General features: G+C 47.5%; 1 protein-coding gene across 2 annotated transcripts in view; it reads left to right on the top strand.

The window, feature by feature from the left end:
• The window catches only part of LOC135902187 (mediator of DNA damage checkpoint protein 1-like), a 71,136-nt gene extending 51,295 nt beyond the window's left edge, over positions 1–19,841 (top strand). Inside the window, exons 2-11 of one of the 2 annotated variants that reach the window (XM_065432154.2) lie at positions 6,069–8,550; positions 9,077–9,213; positions 11,104–11,231; positions 11,879–12,134; positions 13,425–13,574; positions 14,670–14,736; positions 15,488–15,613; positions 16,198–16,366; positions 17,867–18,010; positions 18,926–19,841. In XM_065432154.2, coding sequence (XP_065288226.1) covers positions 6,069–8,550; positions 9,077–9,213; positions 11,104–11,231; positions 11,879–12,134; positions 13,425–13,574; positions 14,670–14,736; positions 15,488–15,613; positions 16,198–16,366; positions 17,867–18,010; positions 18,926–19,024 — 3,758 coding nt within the window. In that variant the 3' untranslated portion in view covers positions 19,025–19,841. The remainder of the gene's footprint in view (positions 1–6,068; positions 8,551–9,076; positions 9,214–11,103; positions 11,232–11,878; positions 12,135–13,424; positions 13,575–14,669; positions 14,737–15,487; positions 15,614–16,197; positions 16,367–17,866; positions 18,011–18,925) is intronic. The other variant, XM_065432155.1, reaches the window with a different exon arrangement.
• The last annotated feature ends 2,393 nt before the right edge of the window (positions 19,842–22,234 follow it).

The following is a 22,234-nucleotide window of genomic DNA, read 5'->3' as shown; positions in this document are numbered from 1 at the left end:
GACAGTATGAAAAGCGTTCTACGTCTTTCGAGAGGAGGTAACTTGAGAGCTTTCTTTATTTCAGTGACGCTTGCCGTACGCGAGTAGTTCTTCGATATGAATCGAGAGGCTTTATTTTGAAGAGACTCTAATTTTGTTATTAAGTATGCTTGGTATGGGTTCCAGATCAAAGAGGCGTAATCCAACTGCGAGCGCACTAATGTGGTGTATGCTAAATACTTAGTGTCTGCATTAGCTGAACTCAGATTTCGTCTGAGAAATCCGAGTGTTTTAGAAGCCTTGTTAATGACCGCATCTATGTGAATGTTCCATGAAAAGTCGGATGCTAAATGGATCCCTAAATATTTTATGACCGGTATCGATTCTACAGTCATGCCGTTTAGAAAGTAATGGCAAGGTTCTGGGTCAGTTTTTGTGGAAAATGTCACGACTTTTGTTTTCGAAGTATTAATTTCCATTTGCCATTGTGTGCACCAATTGTTAATCTTGTCTAAGTCCGATTGTAGTTGAAGTGAATCAGAAGGTTCAATTATTTGTATTTGCCTGTATATCACGCAATCATCTGCGAACAATCTGACCGTAGAACTCAGGTTATTGCTTATGTCATTAATATAAACTAAGAATAAGATAGGTCCAAGTACAGACCCTTGTGGTACTCCAGATTTAACGTGGGAGAGGGTTGATGAATGACCATTAACAAAAACTGATTGGTAGCGATTGGCCAAAAAATTGTTAATCCAAAAAATAACCTTCGAATTAATGTTCAGATTGTCAAGTTTTCTAATTAGACGCTTGTGTGGAACTTTGTCGAACGCTTTGGCGAAATCTACAAATACGGCGTCTATTTTAGAGTGAGCATGAACAGCGCGATGAAGATCAGTAATTAATTCGAACAGTTGTGTTTCGCAAGATCGACCGTGGAGATAGCCGTGCTGATTCGCAAAAAAGAAGTTATGCTTCGCCAGATAGCTCATGATGGCCGATGAGATTATGTGTTCTAGTATTTTGCAGCTGATGTTGGTTAGCGAAATTGGTCTGTAATTTGACGGGTTAGAGGCATCACCAGATTTGAAAACGGGTATGACACGCGCAATTTTCCAGTCGTTTGGGACACAGCCCGTATCTATAGATTGCTGAAAAATTGCGGCCAACATTGGGCATATTACAGGCTTTGCTATTTTTAGCAATTTAGGACATATTCCATCGGGGCCGGGTGCCGAGTTAATAGGGAGACGGTCTATGGCTGAATATACGCCTTCTGGCGTGACAGTTATGTCAGGCATAGTTTGGCACAGCGTTGGGAATTGTAGGTCAGTAGGTAAGGGGCCCTCATGAGTGAATACTTAGCAGAAAAATTGGTTAAATTCCTCTACTTCAAGGGAAGTAAGAAGATTACCTTCTTTATTTATGGATACTGAGGAGTTTGAACTGTAATTTGGATTAACAACCCGCCAAAATTTTTTAGGATTGTTTTTTAACATGTGTGAAAGGTCACTGTTATAAAACTTGTCCTTCGCTGATTCAATTTCACTTTTGCACAGTTGCTCATGTGTGCGGTAGTTGTTCCAATCGTGTTCAGATGCTGTCAGTTTAGCTTTTGCGTACAACCGTTTCTTTTTGTTTATGCATCGTTTCACATGTCTTGTGAACCATGTGCTTTCTGTAGATGTGGTGATGGTGACCTTAGGCACGTGTTTATCTTTCAGCAGAGTTAGTTTATCACGAATTAGGAACCAGTTCTCATTTGCATCCCGCATATTGAAAGAGTAGAAAACATCTGTACAGAATAATGATAGTTCATTAAGAAGAGCGTCAACATTTGCTCTGGTATAATCAAATATAATTTTTTCTGTTTTTCTGGTTTATTCCTGACTACTGTATAATCGCACTGCAGTATCATGTGGTCACTGATGCCATCTAAAACGTGTACAGATGTCTTCTCCGGTTCCGTTGTCAGTGCAAGATCTAAAAGCGAATGACCACGCGTAGGTGTGGAAACAATTTGGTGCAGATTGAAAAGTGTTAACACATCCAGAAAATTCTGGCATTCACGCTTTCTTGTGCCGTGGAGGGGCCTGCATGTTTTCCAATCAATATTCGGATAATTGAAGTCGCCAGCCAGGAATACTGGTGCGCGTGGAAATTTGTTCTGAATGTGAGTTAAAGATTCATTCAGGTGTTCAGGGAATTCCTCAGGTGAATCAGGTGGGCGATAACACACCCCAACGGCACAAGTTACAGACGGTGACAGACGTAATGCAATCCACAAAATTTCCAGGCACGATTCCGTATCAATTACAAACGCTTCCAAGCTTTTCCTTACAGCGACTATTACCCCACCACCGCGTGAAGTTATGCGGTCTTTCCTAAATAATAAAAACTCGCTGGACAAGGATAGTTCGGAATTATTAACATCGGGAGATAACCAAGTCTCTGATCCTAACACCAGGTCAGCTGAGCATGCTTCGACATAAGAACAGAAATTATCTTGCTTTGGAAGGAGGCTACGGAAATTTGTCACCAAAATTGACAACGTTGAATTCATCCCTTTATTTTTTAGTCAGTTGTCCTGAGCAGTCACGCAGTTGTTCATCAACTGCGTGCAATGGAGCGAAAGCTACGGGTCTCGTCAGCCAAACCGAAAAGATAGCCGACCAACCAAGCGAAAAACCGACCAACCGACCAACCAACCAAGCGCCCTGCCTTGTCCATACGGCAGTGGTCATTGGATGGAAACTCAAATAGTCGAACAGTCAGCAGCGTTTTGAGGATAAACGTCAGCCATAAATGCTCGAACCGGGGTCACCAAGACCACATCGCATTGCAGATTTCACACGGCGAGCAGCTATACGAGAGGCGGAATGGAGAGGAGGAACGAAGGCCATGTCGCCCATACGCGCGCGTGTTCGACGCACGTGTATACGCGAGTCGCGGGCACCGTGCACACGATGTATCTCGCTCCCAGACGCCGTGTTTTGCGCAAAGGCCGGATGGCGAGCGCACCCTCTTCAAGATGCCGCACGGCCGTCAGCGGTGCGCGCATGACGTCGTCGAGCGCCTCGCGCAGCACCGTTTCGCGGTCGCTGCGAAGGTCAGCATCGCCGACGCCGCCGAGGAAAACGAGGCGCCGCGGCAGCAACAATGAAGCCGGCGGGCCGCCTTTCAGCGCAAATGATGGGTCGCGGATGTGGGTCAGTGCGGTGCGCCTTGCTCTCGCTTCTCCATTCGCGTCGAGAGGCTGTGTTTATACGCTCTGCAGTCACGGTAAGCCACCGCTCGCGCATGCATCAGAGGAGCATGAGGTTCGCGCGGCCGGATTCGGCGACGTTCCGAAGCCGTGGTTCCTGACCTTCCCGCCGTCGGCAGACATTTTGGTCTCAAGCAAAAACACGGCCAGCGCGACCGTAAGAACGTACAGTTCCTCCTGCTGGCGCTGCTTGTGTTGTGACGCACAAGCCTTCAGCATTCCTTCGATGTACATGCTCACCGGAACAAGCAACTTCGTAATAGAGGTCAAAGCGAGCGTACAGGGGCATTCGACCGGCTGGGAACAAGTTCAGCTCAGATTTTTTTATTGACGACTACTTTTACAAAAAAAAAGAAGGGCATGATGGTGATCTCTGTGACTGATGAAACAAAAGCTGGATGAAGTACCTTTAGCGGACCCACGTTTGGCTTTTCTTACCATCAGAAAACTAGCGCACAGAGCGCAAAATTTCAAGTGCGAATAGAATTTCGAAGGAAATGTGTGTTTGTGCCTCCTGCATTTTTTCAAACGCCACTATAATATTTTTATCCTGTTGGTTACCCCTTCTCAGGGGACAGCAACATAGCTTGCTCTTCGTTTATAGAGACAAATCTACTAGTGAATAATCAATATAAAACTAAAGGTATTCATTCAGTGACACGGGGTCAATATTCGAGCGATCAACTGGAGACTGCAGCCAACTTTTTTCTTGTTCTTGCGCTGATAACTGGCGTAGGGTAGAACATTCAACTTGCTTGGCAAGTAACAGCTATAGCGAGATTCCAACTTGCATTACTGCCGGAATCGTTGCTTGTACGCTTGCTTACCTGGGGCTGAATTCACAAACCTTCCCATTCATAAGTGCTCTTTGCCATTGGCCGGCTGCCTTCGCTGGTCCTACTATTGTATGACCAGCATAACGATTGGCTGGAATATTCTCTTACGAACAATGATAGCGTAAGAGCTTTTTTGTGAATACGGGCCCTGATGTTCATTTTTCACACTGGACGCCCCTGAGGACTGCAGAAGAATGTGCACACAGCAAACACGTCTCAAGTTGTTTGCGCGCAACTAACTGACGCTGGGCGACTATGCGTTCAAAACTCACTCACTGACGTCTAGTGAGCTATTTGCGCGCAGAATGATGCACTGCGTTTTACCTTGTACGTCTCTGCGCACCTAACGTGAACTTTCTGTCTCGCGTGCTATAACGTTTTCACTCGTAGGGCCCGCAATGTGCCACTTGCATCTTTTCTGTCCGGCGCGCTTCTAATGGAAATTGAGAGCGAAGAAAACACAACCAAAACGACCGCGGCGATTACATATATCATACATCTAGGCCAGCCGAAAAAAGGTGCAAGAGAGAATCACTGGCCGCAGGCGTTGTTGCCGCAAAGCTTGTAAGCAGTGCACGCCGCACGATCTGCGACGTTCTATGGAGCCCATGTAGGCCGTCGAGCTCGGTCGTTCGTTATGTGCGCGGGCACCTCTCTCTCCCTTCCCCACCTCTCTCTCTCTCTCTCTCTCCCCCCGAGTGCGTGCGTTTGCGTCGTGCGAACACAAATGTGTATACATATATGTCGATGCACGCGCACGCTGGAGAATATCAGCGGCAACGTCACTCGCGGTCTTGCTTCCACCACCGGTGTCCATTCCCTCGCACATGCCCGAAGAAAGCAGGCCAGACGGGTACACGCGTTTAAGAAACACCAAAACAAAAAAAGAAACAGCGGCCGTCCGCCTCGCTTGCGACAAGCACGGGCTTTGCGAAAACTCGCACGCGATGTCTGTTTTCGGCGAAATCCAGCCGGGAGGCCGATTCTTGCTGTTCACGATGGGGCTTTGCTTTTTCACTATACGTATATCACTGCATTCGCGTATACGCTGCACCGTCGGCTGTCACGCCTTGACTCCCACTTTTTTTCTCTCCCACTTTGAAATACGCTTTGTCATAAGGTACTGACGACGTTTGTATGCAAGCGCTGAGGAAAAACATGGACTTTCTGTTTCTTCTATCCCCTACTTTTCTTTAATATTCGAGTTTTATTAGTAGGTTTTTCTGTAGAGGGTTTCCAGTGCACCGAGCCAGCAAGCATACGTCCATACGTGTTTGTGCCCGTTGAGAGGAAAATCTGTTACAAACGTTAAGGAAACGTAATGCACAACCTGCAAGCGGCGCGTGAGGCTCAGATATGAAAGAACATTCGTGTTTTTTTTTCGTCTTTTTTTTTGTAGGTACTTGAAAGACGTAAGCGTTGCTGAAATGAGGCCAGTGGTTAACCGCTGCTTTCAGTAAAGCGAACATTAGCGTAATAACAATACGCATCGGCTATTTTTTAGGGTGTTCACACAAGAATTTGCCTGACTGGGTGAGGCTTGATCAAAGCTTGGTACGGTTAGTCGAGAGCAATTTGTTTCTTCGTGAATGGCAGCAGCTTCTCGTTAAAGACACCACAGAGATTATATACACTCTATGGAGTATGTGTCGGACCCACATTTGCAAAGGCATTTTTGTGCGCACACTAAAAATTGTTTTTTTGGAAAATGCGCCGATCAAGCGTTACGGGCGACTGACGCAATCGCAAGGGCTCCAGGTAATGCCTAGAAATTTTTGCGAACAAACAAAATTGTAAAGTCGGCCGCGGTTCTTTAACATGAGCTCATATAACGTAAAATAAAGAAAACGTCTAGCAAATAAGAAGAGTTATTAATATGTCAAACGTTAGCTATAAACCATGCCCGATGTCTGTTTGTGTATTTAGTATGGTGCGAAGAAAATAAATTTGTTTCCTACATTTATTTATTTTGTTTTTTTTTTCAGGGACAACTGACTTAGAAGCAGTTCCCGCAGAGTCATCAACTTCATCAACACATAGTCAAGAAAGTGAAACCGTGCCAGAGCGTTTAAGGCCAGTCGCTTCAAAGAACTCCTTATTACTTAATGACGCAACTTCATTAGAACTTTCCAGTTCTTTTTCAAGTGTTCACACATCGTCTGTCACCACAGTTTCCGAAACATCTAAACTGCCATTGGTGCTGCGTACGGAAGGATCTCAGGAAACGGACTTTACTTTACATGATTCAAAACGCAAGCAGCACTCTGTTACGAATGAGCCATCCGTAGCTGTAACTGTGGCAGATAAGCCACAATCAACGACTGAACATGCGGCGCACACCAGTCAAAACAATCAAGCGAGCGCGGCTCACCCATCAACGCTATCGTCGTCATCCAGCAATGGAGAGCGAGAGCAAATTGTAGGCTCTATCTCTTCCTCAGCTGAGCCGAGTATTCAAGACGAGCTGTATAACGCACCCATTGTTCCTAGGAGTACTGCCAGCGTAATGTCGGCTATAGAGCTGCGTGTGGCCGAAGTCACAACGCTACCGTCTTTTACCGCGGAACCAGAAGGAACAGAGCCGCAGCAGGACGATTCCGAAGATACTTCTCTGCGCGTACTTCGCAGCATTCATCCATCCAGCGCCACACCGGCACACGTGGTCCACCACAGCCGGAGCCGAGAGGCGACGCCCGTGTCAACGGCTGCCGCTGCCACCGAACGGACTCGGGGCGGCGGCAACGGCAGTGGCGGGAACCCGTCCATCGACAACATCCTCAGCGGCATCATCCAGCTCCTTGGCGGCGACATGAACCTCCCTCGACCTCCGTCAATGCGATTGCCGCCTCCTCCGCTGCCACCGCATTCCTCTCAGCAGCACCATCACCACAAGCCACCGTCGAGGATCAACAACCGGGGTCCCCCCAATTTCAACTTCCCGCCGCCCCCGCCCCGGCCGCCGCAGCTACCGCCGCACCCGCCCCACCCGCCGCCGCACCCTCCGCACCCGCCGCACTCCGCACCGCCGCGACCGAGACCGAGCCTGCCGCACCTGCCACCGCCGCACCCGGGCCACTTCGACACCATCCCTCGGCCGCCGCCGCCAAACTTCCACTTCCCGCCCGTGAACCATCCGAACCACCCGCACCACCCGCAGCAGCACATACACATAGTGCCTCTGCCCCACCCGCCCACAGTCTACCCGACGCCGTCGGACGTGAGTCAGCTGCTGGGTCTCAACGACCCGGACAGGCAACAGCGGCCCCATCACCACCAGGACGACCACCAACGGCCGCCGCCACCGGCGACGCACTACACCGACCAGTACGAGGCCACGCCCGCCTTGTCCGAGTCACCTCCGGCCAACAATGAACCCGAACAGCCTACCATGCACAGGGAGACTGTTCGTGACAACGGACCAGAGGTGGTGGCCACAGCTACTGAGCACTTGCCTCCCAGCAAATCCACCATCGTGCTCATCCACGAGGCACCTGTGTCTTCGTCGCCGGTCGAAGAGGTGACACCAACGAGTGCGAGTGACGACGCCGCGGTAGAGGAGACGAGATACGAAGGGGACACCAGGCACGACGTGAGACCTACGATGACGGAAGGTGATCTGGAACCATCTGGCAAAGTGCCGTCAGGACCAGTGTCGGGATGGCTCCCTGTGTTCTTAGACTCTTCTGTTAGAGCCAATAGTTCCAGGGTGAGTGTAAATACGGCCGAGGAGCCTGAAATTATCACAGAACCCACTGAGCCTTCGGTTTTCGATATTACCGTCATGCATTCCATTGGAACCGTGAGCAACGTCGTGACTCCTTCTCAGACAATTCGACCCACCTTCTCGACGACTGCGCCGTCGGTAGAAGTAGAAAAGAGTACAGAAAGCAGCTCGACCGATGCTGACGAAATTGAGGCGACGCAGCCTTCCGACGACGAAGAGGCTGAACCACCGTCTTCATCGCACACCTCGAAGAATTCAAATGCAGACAGGGAGCCAGAAGTGATCTACGGAACCCCGAAGCTCGAGAGCACGCCACCGACAGGTCCGACTACTACGCTGCAACCCAGTCTTCGCTCGACGACGACGGTTGTACATTCAAACACGCATACTGCCAGTGAAAATGAATCGGACGTGGTGATGACTTTATCTGGAAAGGGAACACTCGTGCCGGATGTGACCCACACCAGGCCGCCAGTGAAGCACAATCAGTCACCCACAGGAAGACCGATAGTGATCCCGGTGGAGATCGAAGATGTCAGGCCAGTGATCGGCTTTCCTCCGGAATTGTCTCTCGGTTTCCCGAGACCGCAGGACGGCCACGGTTCGCAAAGACCTGGCGGAAGCACGTCTCGTCCACGGCCCAAGGAACCAACGGGTCCACCGCGCAAGACTACCTCGAAGCCTGGGTCTTCTCCACGAAGGAGACCTGGCTACCGGCCAAAACACAATGCTACCTTGGTGAGGTAAGTGTTCTAGCGGAAATTTTATTGCACTACACTCGAATACAGTTGTATCTTGTGGAAAAAAATATAATTCCTTCCAGAGCAAAAAATAATCAAGTTTATGGTTCTATATGCATATCTAGCACAAGCCTTATCATGTTGGGCAACTTGACGTGAACGTTCTAATCGTTAAGCTTGCTGGCGTATAATAATAATAAAAAAACTTACCCCCCGCCCTTCTCTCGAGCCATTACTCTTGCTACTTGCAGTACTTCTTAGCCTATAGAGCGCAGACAGCATTTGAACGTTGCGTATTTGACCATACAGTTCATAACTGTAACCACTGTGAACAATTGCATAAGACCCACGGCGATCAGAAGCGTATACAGGTATAATACGAGCAGAAGAACTAAATGTTTTAGTGGAGTTTTATTGAATACCGAGAAAAAAAAAGTATTCGAAGCAGGAAACAGATACTGGCCCTTTTGGGCAACGTTATACCGGCCATAAGTGAGCCAAATGCACAATGCCATATTTTCACTCCCAGAATCGACACCTGCATCGTTGGTGACGACTCGACGTGCGACTCACAGCTGAACGAGTGGTGCAAGGCCGAGCTTGGCGTCAGTTCCTGTCACTGCAGACCGGGATTCACTAGGACAATACCCAGGGGACCTTGCGGCCGTTAGTATCATTACTTGTTTTTGCTGCGACGAAAATGCGGGCATGTTTCACTTATTAGTTTCTCGCAAGTAAGCAAGGCGCGGGGTAGATGCACAAGTCAGAAAATGTCATCCACACAAACTTAGCATCAAGCTAAACTGAAAACCAATGAGCGTTCGCTAGTGTAAGAAAGCTTCCCAGTTTGACGACTCCTGATCAGGACGCCTTCTTGAACTGCGGAGTTTCCTTTTCGTGGAACCTGCATAATATTCATCGCTAGCTTATTACCAAACAAAAGTGAATAGCAGCTTTCCACGCAGTGATAAATAGTGGTCGAACAAGCAAAAAAAATGGCTGTGGCTTAGCTAAGGTTAAGCCCAGGATGCGAAGCATACTAGCCTTTATTTTAGTTGTTGAACCACTGTTTAGCCTGGTGAACTGCTGTTGCTTGGCTATATTTGGTTCGGCTAGACGAAGAAACAACTCATGCATTACTTATTCGCTTTCAAGAGTGGAACGCGACAGCGTTCCCGTCGACCCGCCAAGGGGTGTAAGACGATGGGCTACAGGGCAGCGACTACGCGCCCCGCATTGGACGCGGTGAGCGTCGAGCAACGCAGCGTTCGGCGCGGCAACGAAATGTGCGCCTGAGCAAGCGACGCACGAGAACAGCTCGTTTCTAAGGCAACACCGCATTCACTAGAGGCGCTTTTGTACCGCTTTGAAGCATCGTACTCGTGGCTCAGTGGTAGCGTCTCCGTCTCACACTCCGGAGACCCTGGCTCGATTCCCAGCCAGCCCATCTTGCAAGAGTTGAGCCAAAGCCACCTACAAATTTCGTTGTCGCGCCGAACGCTGCGTTGCTCGACGCTCACCGCGTCCGATCAAAGCCACCTAGAAAATGTCTAGCAGAAGCAAGCGCAGCTGCTTATATACCGCCGCGACGCCGCGAGCGACGGCGCGAGTTGGAGCCCCGTTTCTCCTCTGTCGTGACGTCACGGTGTCACGTGGTATGGCATGGGGTCAAAGGTCATTGAAGGCAACACCGCCGCGCCTGAGGAGCTGGGTTGTGCTCTCGTAATATGCTTCGCATAAAAATCTCAGGGATGGGAAACAAGGGGCACCTTAACATGGGGACTAGTTCACTGCGTTCTACAAGTCACCTTGTGGAAACGTTGGCTTCAGTGACACCCTTGTTGGACGACTGTTGATCAGCTCAACTTTCCTCACGGAAAGTCAGCTGGTGTTGATTCCGCGTCAGTCCAGTATTAAGCTTTGTTTCCTTCACCATTGCCGAAAAATGCAAGTGTCACCAATTAGCGTTAAACGCACATGTACCATCGCGCGCAGGCATTCATCGACAGAGCGCTCCTAAAGCACAGAAATGTAAGCATCGTTAACTGCTGTTTAGAAAGGCAACTTCATTTTCTTTCAAATCAACATCGTTTCGAAGTAACCGTAATCATCACCACTCCAATATGTTTCGCTAGGTTGAATCACTTTCTGTTACTGAGCAAAGCTCCATTGCATTGCCTTAGCCGCTTTGACAGCCTTACAAAAATGTACAACGCAGAAACGGCTACCACTGCTTGAAATGAGCGACTAAACGTCTTTATTTCAGCACGATATAAAATAAAAGGGAAACAAGGAATTATTGGATGTCTCAGTGCCTATGTGTTCACGTAAAAGATTACATATCACGGAACAAATGAGGCTCCAGTATAGAAGGGCTTCCTGTGCAATAGGTAGTAGTCCTCTATATCTCGCCCTCTAATCTACGGAAGGACTACAGCGAGAATTTTGGCACTGTGGTACATCGATGGTTCTTTACTGTCTTGCTCTCACGAGCTTTATGTTGAGTTGAACGGAGAAGAAATTCTTAGTAATTTAGTTTTGTGCATAATTTCGCAGCTGTTATCAACGTTGGCCTCACATTGAAACTCGACCGGCTCGGTGACCAAAAGCTGGTGTTCACCAGACACTACAGAAACCCAGAATCGGAAGACTACCGGCTGCTTGAGTATGAAGCAAAGCAAGCGGTAAGTTCTGTGGCCTCCTTTCTCTCTCTCTCTCTCTCTCTCTCTATTTCTCTATTTCCTCAACCACAAGGTGCTATAGCAAATAAAAAAGAAAAAAGCCACGCAAAGTGCGATGTCGAAAATTTGTTAGAATAATTGCCGACAAGCTTTCTGCTTGAAGCTGTGCGTTAATTATATGTCAGCAATTTGCGACGACCGTATCTAGCTTCGCAATGGTGAAATTATCTTTGTAATATATTCTGCTGAATCGTGTTTACAGAACTCCTTAAATATGGGCCCTGGCCAATCGTGATATATTAGGAAATGTTGCGCATTTGAACCAGTTGAAGGGACGTCAAAATTTCATGTGCCCTCGCATTAAAAATAGCGGAGAGGCCTGCAAGCTGAAAATGCTGACATGTTGACAGTCCTTTACAGCACCATAGTCTCTCAACAGTATAGTCCTTACTACCTAAAACGTGAAACTTTGGAACATGTTGGTAGTATATGTCAATGAGACTTGCTGAATAAATCTGTTGAAATAAAGCTAGTTTCTGAAGCAAAGCTTCGGATAACACGTAACAAGTTTCAACGGACTCCTGCATAATCCTGCATCAGTAACCCGTTGTTGTCTTTTCCCTCCATGCCCGTCTCTTGGCGTACTGCAGCTACACAGCCTGTTCAGCAAGTCCAGCTTCTCGCGGCTCTTTGTGGACGCGACAGTGAACAGGTTCCAGTCCGCCGGCAGCAAGATCATGATGAATGCCACTGTGCAGCTGGAGGACAACGACATCACGCGCGTGCCTTCGGTCAAGCGCGTTCTCCAGCACGAGGTGGTGAACATGATCAACCGCCGAAACTCGAACATCGGAGAGAGCAGGCTTTACGTTGACGGGCTTCTCAACTCGGGACTTTCGGTGGACGGTGAGAGAACGATGAACGTCTTTCAGGCCCTATGCCGCAGGCTAGATATCGTCTCACACACACATATATATATATATATATATATATATATATATATATATATATATATATATATATATATATATATATATATATATATATATATATATATATAATATAGCAAGTAGAAGGCCATGTCAGATGTCATTGTTACCTATTACAGGCAACTGAGCATATGTTATATTCGCAGACAATGTGTATATAATCTGCGGCGTCGCATGCTTCGTGCACTTTTGTTAGTTTCTCTCGCTTCAATGTATTAGACGCTATAGCGCTTCGCCTCCTGTAATACGGATATGAAATAATGACGATTGGAAACACAGTAATAGGAATCATCTTGGAAAAACCCAAACGGGGAAATAAGCGATTATATAGATTTCACACTCACCGCCAACCTTGCAGCATTGTGCGGGTTGTAGAAATGCTGGGTGAGTAAAATTCAGTGGTTAGTGACGTCCGGAACCGCTCTATCTATGAAGAGAGAAAAGGCAAAGAAACAGGCCAACCCAGTAGCAGTCTGGGAAAAGCGAATAAATTCAGGCTGGCTAGACCACGAGGAAAAAAAAAATGAGGCATCAGTACAGGAGGAAAATAGCAGCATACAGATAACGAATGAGGACTTAAATGAAATAATTTCAGACACCACAACTGAAGTCTGAGGTAGCGCTCAAGAGCAGAAAACATCCAAGGAGCCCTAAGCAACGAAGGACCAAAGAATAAAATGACGGAACATGAAGGACCCCAACAATAATGATCAGGCCGAATTCGCTGAACTGTCAAAATTGATTAAGAGAAAACAAAAATTGACATAATAGCATTGAAAAACTTTAGGAAGAAGCGTGGAAATCGATAGATCAGCAAGAAGCTGGAAGACTGGCGTTCGCAGGGAAAAGATGTGCGCAGTGAAATACTGAAAAAAAAAACAACGTCATCAGTGATTTCGATTGGTACATATAACAAGGGCAGCAAAGCATTGATATGCTGAACTGTACGATGCCCAGGAAATCAGCGTAACTTCAGGCATACAGCCCATAGTTGCCAAGGACGAAAGGTCAAACAATATGCAAATCCTCACATGACTCAGATGACCCACCAAATAATTTTAATAAGAACAATTTCCCCGGTAGACTATAAGTCTAAAATTTTCATTTGCTAAGATTCTCTCTGTGCAAAGGATAATAAGCTTATTTGCTAAGCGTGAAGCTATAAACAGCAGCGAAAGGGTCCTTGTATTTCCTTCCACGCACGCAGACGTGAACGAGTGCAACGACGTGGGTCTCAACGACTGCTCCAAAAACGCCGTCTGCGAGAACGTGTTCGGCACGTTCCGCTGCACTTGCAAGGCGGGCTACACGGACAAGTACCCGGACACCAAGTGGAAGAGCGGCAGAACCTGCAACGGTGAGCGAAAGTTTGACACTCTACCTCCCTTTTGGCCGCTGACGTTGCTACATGCTGTCGGCTGATGTGCGTGCCAGATAAGGCGGCACTTCGGTCGCTTTACAGTGCACAATCTTTGGCATATGCACCGTATTTAGACGTCCCCATTTCGGACGTCTAAAAAGGACGCTAAGGCTTTTTAGAGTGCGAGAGTGTGCAAGCGGTTTCTGGAAAGTTAGAATAGATCGTCAGGGTGCAGCGAGGTGTTCAGGAGACTGTCGGGGATTTTCCAGATAACGGTTCGGTGCAGTGATACTGGAACTTGATGTGATTTATATACTTCATATTTTGAAACCTAATAGAAAACGTTCTTTATCGTTCCTTTTTAATCACTTTTCTGCGATCCACGTTTGTACGGGACCGTAGTTGCACCATTGATAGGATGTTCTGAGTGGGCGCCTTTTTAGCTTTCGTTTAGTTCTTCAGAACTACTTGTTATTGGTCGGCAACTCTCGCTAATATGTGTTCAGTGTCACGAGTGACCGGCGCCTCTTCTTACAAAGTCCCTGTCGTACAATTTCATTGTGGACATGAGCCCCGAGGGCGAATTCACAGAACATTTAGTGCACAAGAACTGTTTGTCGTTGACCACATGCCTTCGCTAGTATTATGCGTATTACAGTTGATCGTTGCTTGTAGTAAAGAACCGTTTTAGCGTACGAGCTGCTTTGTGAAAACGGGCCCAAACATTTGCCGACTGGAAACTGTAATGCGTGGCCTCACGAACAGGATATGAGTGAAACACGGAGTCTGGCTCACAAAGTTTTTCGCACTGAAGGCGCTCTTTATTATATGCCTAAATTGGCGTGCTGACCATCACTTATGAATAGATATAAATATTTATTAATTGTTACGCAAATCTACGTCCAGGCAGTGTGCCGAATCCTACCCTTCATTTGAACAACGTGGTCGTCGCCACAAAGACCATCACCGCTCGAAACAGGCACCCCTGTGCAACCTAGCCACCGTGCCTGAGGTTGGCACCAGGGCATACAGACGATACCACGATAAAGTGTGCGTCCGCTGACAATGCTCGTTCTTCTTTCTTCCATTTAGCCTGCGCACCGGATTACTGCAACAACAGAGGTGACTGCCGTATTGCGAATGGACAACGTGAATGCAGGTACGGGTTCCAACCGCACCTTTAATTATCTACGTTAACTTCCTCGTAACGACTTCGCTTTTGTAAATCAAGTCACGTCGCAAGCCCCATTTTGCATGTATTCTACGCCATGTTACAAAAATCACACTGAATGAGGAGGAAAAAAACAAAGGAAGCAGGGAGCTAATGCGATTAGTGACAACGTGACATATAGCATAGGGAACAATTGCTTGCGTTGTTAATCGTGATTTGTTGTCGTAGGCGCCGTGATCTCCCTCGCGGACTTAATTTTGAAGCTGCGAGCTATTTTTCAGGCGCATTTCATGTCTCGCTACCACATCGTGTACACATGGCGGTTGCCATCTGCCCAGTATAACGTATTCTCGTTTACGTACTCTCGTGCGAATACGAGAGTAATAGTCTGCCCTGTCCACATGTGTTATGAACCGAAGTGAAGCAAAAAAGATCGCGTCAATAATTAACACACTCAAAAACCCTTTTTATGCATAAAAACGCATAGTTAATTCGTATTCGTCAAGAAACATCTGCCGTCCCAACTCACATTACCAAACGAAACAACCGCAGTCGTGCAGCGGACGCGAGATTCCAACAATCTGAAGCGACTCAGAAATTTTGACAGCTGGATTCATCCCTGCCAAGTCCAATTAAGGGTTTACCCATACTCACCTCATCGGCAGGACATGAGACACATGCGTCGTCGTGGGATATTCTTGAAGACTGACCTGTAGCGGAATCACGATTCTCTCTGCAGTTGCCGTGGAAAGTACATCGGTTCCAGGTGCGACATTGACGGAGAGGTGCTGGGTGTGGCGCTGGGAGCCTCGGTCACGGCGGTCATCATCATCGTTCTCACCCTCGTCTGCCTGTGTCTCTGGAAGTAAGTGCACTTGTGCGCATACGCATATAATTGGCGTTCTACAGCCGAACGCTATACCGCTTCAAGCGACGCCGTGGCAGAAGCTCGCGGATTAATTTGGTCAGCCTGCGTGTTACTTCCTTTTGTTCTTATGTAAACCGAAATCTTCAAGGGCGTTCCCCCATCAACCTTGATAGGAATGCGGTCGCCACGACAGAGATTTACCTCGCGACCTCTTGCTTATAATAGTTTGTGGAACGCCCAGTCATTGTGCCACTGTGGCTAAGAAAAAAGACGAAAATGAACCTTGCGATGGCACAGATTTTACAGAGCGAGACGGCGAGAACGGGCGTCAAGTTCGCTACAGCCGTTGCTAGCGTATTACAGCAAGCGCTGGCAATCTTATCGGATCAATGCGTTTCCTTATCGCTGTAATGACTGTTCCTCGCTTCGCTCGCGCCAGCTACCTGGGCAACTACCCGGGAGCTTTTTGAGCGAAAAGAACGATCTCGTTCAAACAGCGAGTGACGGAGCGATTCGATGGACGCCGCAGATATGAAAAGCCCCGGGTGACGTGCACTTATTATCGTCTCCTATGTACGCAGCCGTCGTTGGAAGCGCGAGCAACACAAGGCGGAAGTGATGTCGGCCCACTCGGTCGGCAGTCTCGGCTATCTCAGCAAGGCATCTACGCTGGGACCGGCCTATCGCGTCAGCGTCGAAGACAGACTACGCTGGCAGCACATCGCCGACGCCATGGGCAACATATACGTGGTAACGACTTGCTGCTTGGCTCTCGTGGAGCAAGGAAAATGTTGGGAGGTAGCATCGCGCAACGCGATTGAAGCCGGGTGTCGTGGCCCAAAAAGTGATCGCGCGTCTAAGTGCGCGGTTGGTTTTAGTGTTCCCGCTCGGCAGGCTGAGCCACGGCGGGGCAGCCGAATGCACCAAATAAAGACAACTGGCATAGTTACTGGGAACCAAACGTCTCAGCAAATCCCGACTATTGATCCGTGATATCGACGCAAGAGGTCACGTGTCGGGCCACCACTGTGTAAAAATTTGGCTTCACGGAGCGTTCGCTTGCCAAGGCTGCAGCTGCGTGACGTAATGCTCTCTCCTAAATTTTTCTTTCCTCCATGTTGTCTCCCCTCTTATAGATGTGGCGAACTTCTTCAATATAGCCTTTCTTTTAAATTGTTTGCTTCGTCTTGTGCCTGAGCTGTTTGAAAGTAATTAGCGGTGAAAACATTTATTAGGACATCTCGCTAGCTTACACCGAAATTTTGTTGATAGCAGTTCATCCACTATAATTCAACTTTTTTTTTTGCTTAGTATAGTAATACGACGAATGGTATAAATTGAGTGGCATACTGTAGGTCATTTTTCTTTTGCCTCTGCGGACTTTTGACACATGCACGTGCATTACAGAAGTTATGTCGGGGATTCAGAAATAGTGGAAAATAAAATGCCTTCTTCTACTACGCCTCCACAACGCTATTTGCCACTGACGTAAAAATAATTATAAGTGCCTTACAGCCAACCAAGATGTTCTTTGTGTCGGATCTACGAAAATCTATTCACAACTGCGAACTGCCCGAGTCACGACGATACGACGATACGATTACGTTGCGCCGCAAGACGTTGGACTGGTATGGGACTTGCGCGCCTTTTCTGCGAGATACTCTAAGCATATACCTTTTTTGAAGTCTGGTGCAAGGTTCAGGGCACCAATAGTGTTCCGCTGCAAGCTCCTATAAAGAACGCTGCAGCCTTATTCACAGGATACAAAAGCGATGTGTTTTGGAATTATTGACAATACACCACTGCTGCGTGTGCCACGTTGACAACCTACTGATTTTTAAAAGTGTGAAGAAATATCTGCGCCAAGAAATAGGAGGAGTCGGTACTCCGTGAAGTTAGTTATAGCGGGATATATATATATATATATATATATATATATAGTATAATGGTACGTATCCTGAGCCTAGTAGCAGCTATATTTAAGCTGATACGGGAACTATTGAACACAGTCTCTTCCTCTCCTTTCTCCATTTTAGCACGCACCCGCATTGATTCGTATCACGCTCTCCCCACAACGTTAAATTAGCTGTCATTCAACAACTGGGGAGCATTGCTGCCAACTAATGCGATGGACATATGACCTATTGATAATTAATGGGAGGATACATGCATAGGTTGAGTAGACTTTTCCTCGGTGAAAACGACTTGAACGTCTCTATGTTAATTGTACTGCGTGCCTGTACTTCGCAGCAACCCGAGGCTTCGGCTCCACCGAAGACACCTCCCGGGTTCGCCACTCCCGGCCGAGTGCGCAGTCCGAGCCCACAAGAGGAGAACCACTACAGCCACATTCAGAGGCCGCGCTCCAGGGGGGCCATGTACGGCCCACCACCGGTAAGCAACGTGATCTATACGCACTCTACGCGTTGACGGCAGCTAACGCACAACACAATCCGAGTTCATACGACAATCTTTCTCTGCACTGACATAACTTTCGATTAAATAGGTGCATGCATGCCACAACGTTTTCATTACACCCTGCCGAACCGAATTCGTTGCACCGGATGCAAACTAAGCAGACGATTCGCATCCCGCCTTCTAAATTTTGTCTGTACTTCTCTGCGCTCTTATGACCAGAACCACGAAAACGCAGCAACCATGGCACCAAGAAATACGACCTGACACCTTAACTTCGACATTATGAAACCTTCATCGAAGCAAAGTTTCTAATGTGGCTGTTACTTACAGTGTAGAGAATGCAGTATCAATTCCGTAAGTGATCTCTTTCTCGACATTTTGCTAGTTAAATATACAGGCTAAGCCCCATATTGCCTTTCATCTCTTTGTTTGCTGTATGCTTCTTGCCTTAATCATCACTAACGCGACCATGCGCTAAAGCAGATCAAAAGTGCATTACTGCAAAATTTAACCCGAGGCCCCGGGTTAAAACTGCGGAAGCAGGGCTTAAATTTCTGTGCCCCAGAGAAGCTGAGATCCCTCTCAGAAGGGAGAGATGAGGCGAGCAATGGCGTAAATGTTGCTTAGGGTACACCCATAAAACGTTAAAATGTGTTAGAGCCGTCCATGGCCGTCGCTTCTACATGTTGTTTCGAGGTCTGTTGTTCCGCGTACGGGCACAGTTCACATATGATTTTGAATTCTAATATACGTGTCATTGAAGTCTGAACCCATACCTGCTACTGGGATATTGGTTTTGAACAGTGCGGTGTGCGCTTCTCGTCTCTTCTTCGTGCTCTAGCCATCTCCAGAGTTACATTCCACTTCTCTTCATGTTCTTCACCCTCGCAGAGTCACAACCCGTACGAGTACGAGCCCCAGAAGAGGGAGATGTACGCCCCGGTCACGCCATACTACAAGACGGCGTCTCACCACACCATGTATTCCTGAGCGCAGTATTGCCACGCGAGTGCGCCGCGTCTCGCAGAAAAGAAGTGACTGCAGCAGTTCGACGTGAGCCAAATGCGCGAGTGAAGCGACAGACGTGCGAGCAGGTCTACGGGAGCCGCGAGTGCAAGGGCGTGGCCCTGTGGACGCCGTGTGTCCCGACTTGCTTCCGTCGACAAACGATCTGGGACTCCATAGTGCGCGATCCCGGAATTGCTACAGTGCGTCGTCCGTTGACGGGACGCAGTGCCATCGCTGCAGACCTATCGGTGCTGCTGAGTATTTATGAACCACGAGTGCAGTGAAAGGAGCACAGAAGTGGGACGACATGGCGGATCTTAAACTTCTCGCCTGCTGCAAAATCGCGTTGGAGTGTGCCTATCCCGTAACGTATAGCATAGAAAACCGGGTGGACCTATACACTGTAGTGGATCTGGTGATTCGATAGTGAAGTGACGAAGCTGGTGGACAATGTGTAGGGATCGGGGATGAAAGGTAAAGGGCGACAGGAGTGGTCAAAAACTGCATTTCCCTGCGGTTCTGGCACGCAGTTTTGCATTCTGGGGCACATCATGGTGGCCGCAGGCAGAAGCGCTAACCCAACCTTCCATTTCCAGGCTGAACGTTGAGGTTTCTTTTTCATTACTGCCATGGCCCGCATGCGCTGTTTTCATCCGGTACAGGGTGAGCCGACACGCTTGTTCGCTGGAACGTCTCCATAAGTGATGTGTGACGCCACGTGACGTTTTCATTCCCTTATTTCGGCGTTATAAGCGCACAATTGCAGGCTGTAACAGTAGACATAGGGTACACGATTGGTGTCCCAACCGTTAGTGAGCTACAAACACATCACATATTTTCATGGGGGCTTGCGCAGTAAAAAAATTTCGATGTAGAATTTCAGTTCTATAGATTTATTAGCGATTTCACAAGCACGTCCTGGCTTAAGTCGACAGTGGAGCTTATTTTAGAAAACCGGTGATCTATGTTTCGTTCTTTCACTGCCACTGAACCGAAGCTCATGACAGCACCGTGCTGTGCAACGACTTTTTTATTTATTCTTTTCGCTGTCAGGAGCGTTACAACACTGAAAGCCTAACACAGAAAAAAATTAAGACTGCCAAGTATGTGCTGCATGGTTAGCGAGAGAGAGAGCAGCGCAAGGGTATTCTAGGCTGTAACGAATTGCCATAATTGGTATATAATTTCGGGACTGAACCTACCCCGAGCAGAAACGCCTAACCTATCTCGCACATCTCCACACATTCGCACATCTACGCTTAACCACTTTTGTGCTCCTTGAGAAGAGCAGGCTACAGTGTACAACTGACTGCTGCAGTTTAAGCAGTGTATACATGTGGTCGAACGTACTACATAGTCCCAGAGATGGCTTTCGTATGAACCAAGACTGTGGCTTTCAACAAGCGTCATTTTTGTGGACCTGGAAAAAGCCCGTCCGTGCGCGTGTGTTTGGTATGTGTTCGTGCGTGCTTGTCTCTGAGAGTAGTTTTTTTTTTTTTCGGAGTGCAAGATGTGGACGTGAATGATATTTTATGAGGTGATTTAACCGCACACGCTACCTGTAGTCCGTGATCTAGGGGTGGTAACGTGAGTCCTAACTATCGCGTAATTTATCAGAAGCTCACAGCACGGCTTATGTGCTAGTGCAGACACGCCGAGTCGGCATCCGAGTGAGGTAACGTACAAGTATTTTACAGCGACAGTTACTGTATTATCTTAATGAAGAAAGCCTTAGAGGGGATACAAATAAATTGTACATGTTCACTGTCGTGCGCCTATACCAATAGGGTTGCTCCGAAGGAGAGAATGGATTCCTACGACTGCTTGGTAGACTCCGGCGCCACGAGTGGTCTGGTAGCATCGCGTTTTTTTTTCTTTATTCTGGTATTACTTGTGTCAGCTCATGGTTCTGTTTGCATTTGTTGGATACAAAGTCATCGAACACCCATAAGACAATAAAAGTGATTCGCCGAACCATGGTTGCATCGGACTTCTTTAGAACTACAAAAACAACCTAGAAATTTATTTAAGAGTGCACAATTATATTAGTTCTCATCAACTGTTCCTACATACATATAGGGCGCAGTTTTCTCTTTGTTTTTAGTTTGTCTAATATATATGGCCACATGAAGTTTGCCTAATAGGCAACAGGGACAGCGGAATTAAGTTACATAAGTTTCAATCACGGAAACTGCGTTTATTTATAATCCTCACTTGAAGAGCAACTCCTGGTTCTTGAGAGGTTCATAGTATTATGCGCCCTTATCATTTACGCGAAATACAAAGCGTTGGGGCATTATGTTTCTAGTAAATTAAATTTCAAAACATCGCGCCGCGTCTACGCTTATTGCAGCACGAGCGATCCCGGCCTGTCCGTTCGTTCCCGTTTAATTGGCGAATCGACGCTGTTAAACTCCGGAAGTTTCGAAAAGATGTCACTCTCGTTTACACCACACTTCGACCAACGCACATACTACTCGCTGAAGTAAAATATCCGCCATTAATATCATCATCATCATCATCAGCCTGGTTACGCCCACTGCAGGGCAAAGGCCTCTCCCATATTTCTCCAACAACCCCGGTCATGTACTAATTGTGGCCATGCCGTCCCTGCAAACTTCTTAATCTCATCCGCCCACCTAACTTTCTGCCGCCCCCTGCTACGCTTCCCTTCCCTTGGAATCCAGTCCGTAACCCTTAATGACCATCGGTTATCTTCCCTCCTCATTACATGTCCTGCCCATGCCCATTTCTTTTTCTTGATTTCAACTAAGATGTCATTAACTCGCGTTTGTTCCCTCACCCAATCTGCTCTTTTCTTATCCCTTAACGTTACACCTATCATTCTTCTTTCCATAGCTCGTTGCGTCGTCCTCAATTTGAGTAGAACCCTTTTCGTAAGCCTCCAGGTTTCTGCCCCGTAGGTGAGTACTGGTAAGACACAGCTATTATAGACTTTTCTCTTGAGGGATAATAGCAACCTGCTGTTCATGATCTGAGAATGCCTGCCAAACGCACCCCAGCCCATTCTCATTCTTCTGATTATTTCCGTCTCATGATCCGGATCCGCCGTCACTACCTGCCCTAAGTAGATGTATTCCCTTACCACTTCCAGTGCCTCGCTACCAATTGTAAATTGCTGTTCTCTTCCGAGACTGTTAAACATTACTTTAGTTTTCTGCAGATTAATTT

Source organism: Dermacentor albipictus, chromosome 4, assembly GCF_038994185.2.
Source record: "Dermacentor albipictus isolate Rhodes 1998 colony chromosome 4, USDA_Dalb.pri_finalv2, whole genome shotgun sequence".
Classification (NCBI taxonomy): Eukaryota; Metazoa; Arthropoda; class Arachnida; order Ixodida; family Ixodidae; genus Dermacentor; species Dermacentor albipictus.
This window is presented reverse-complemented; position numbering and strand designations above follow the sequence as displayed.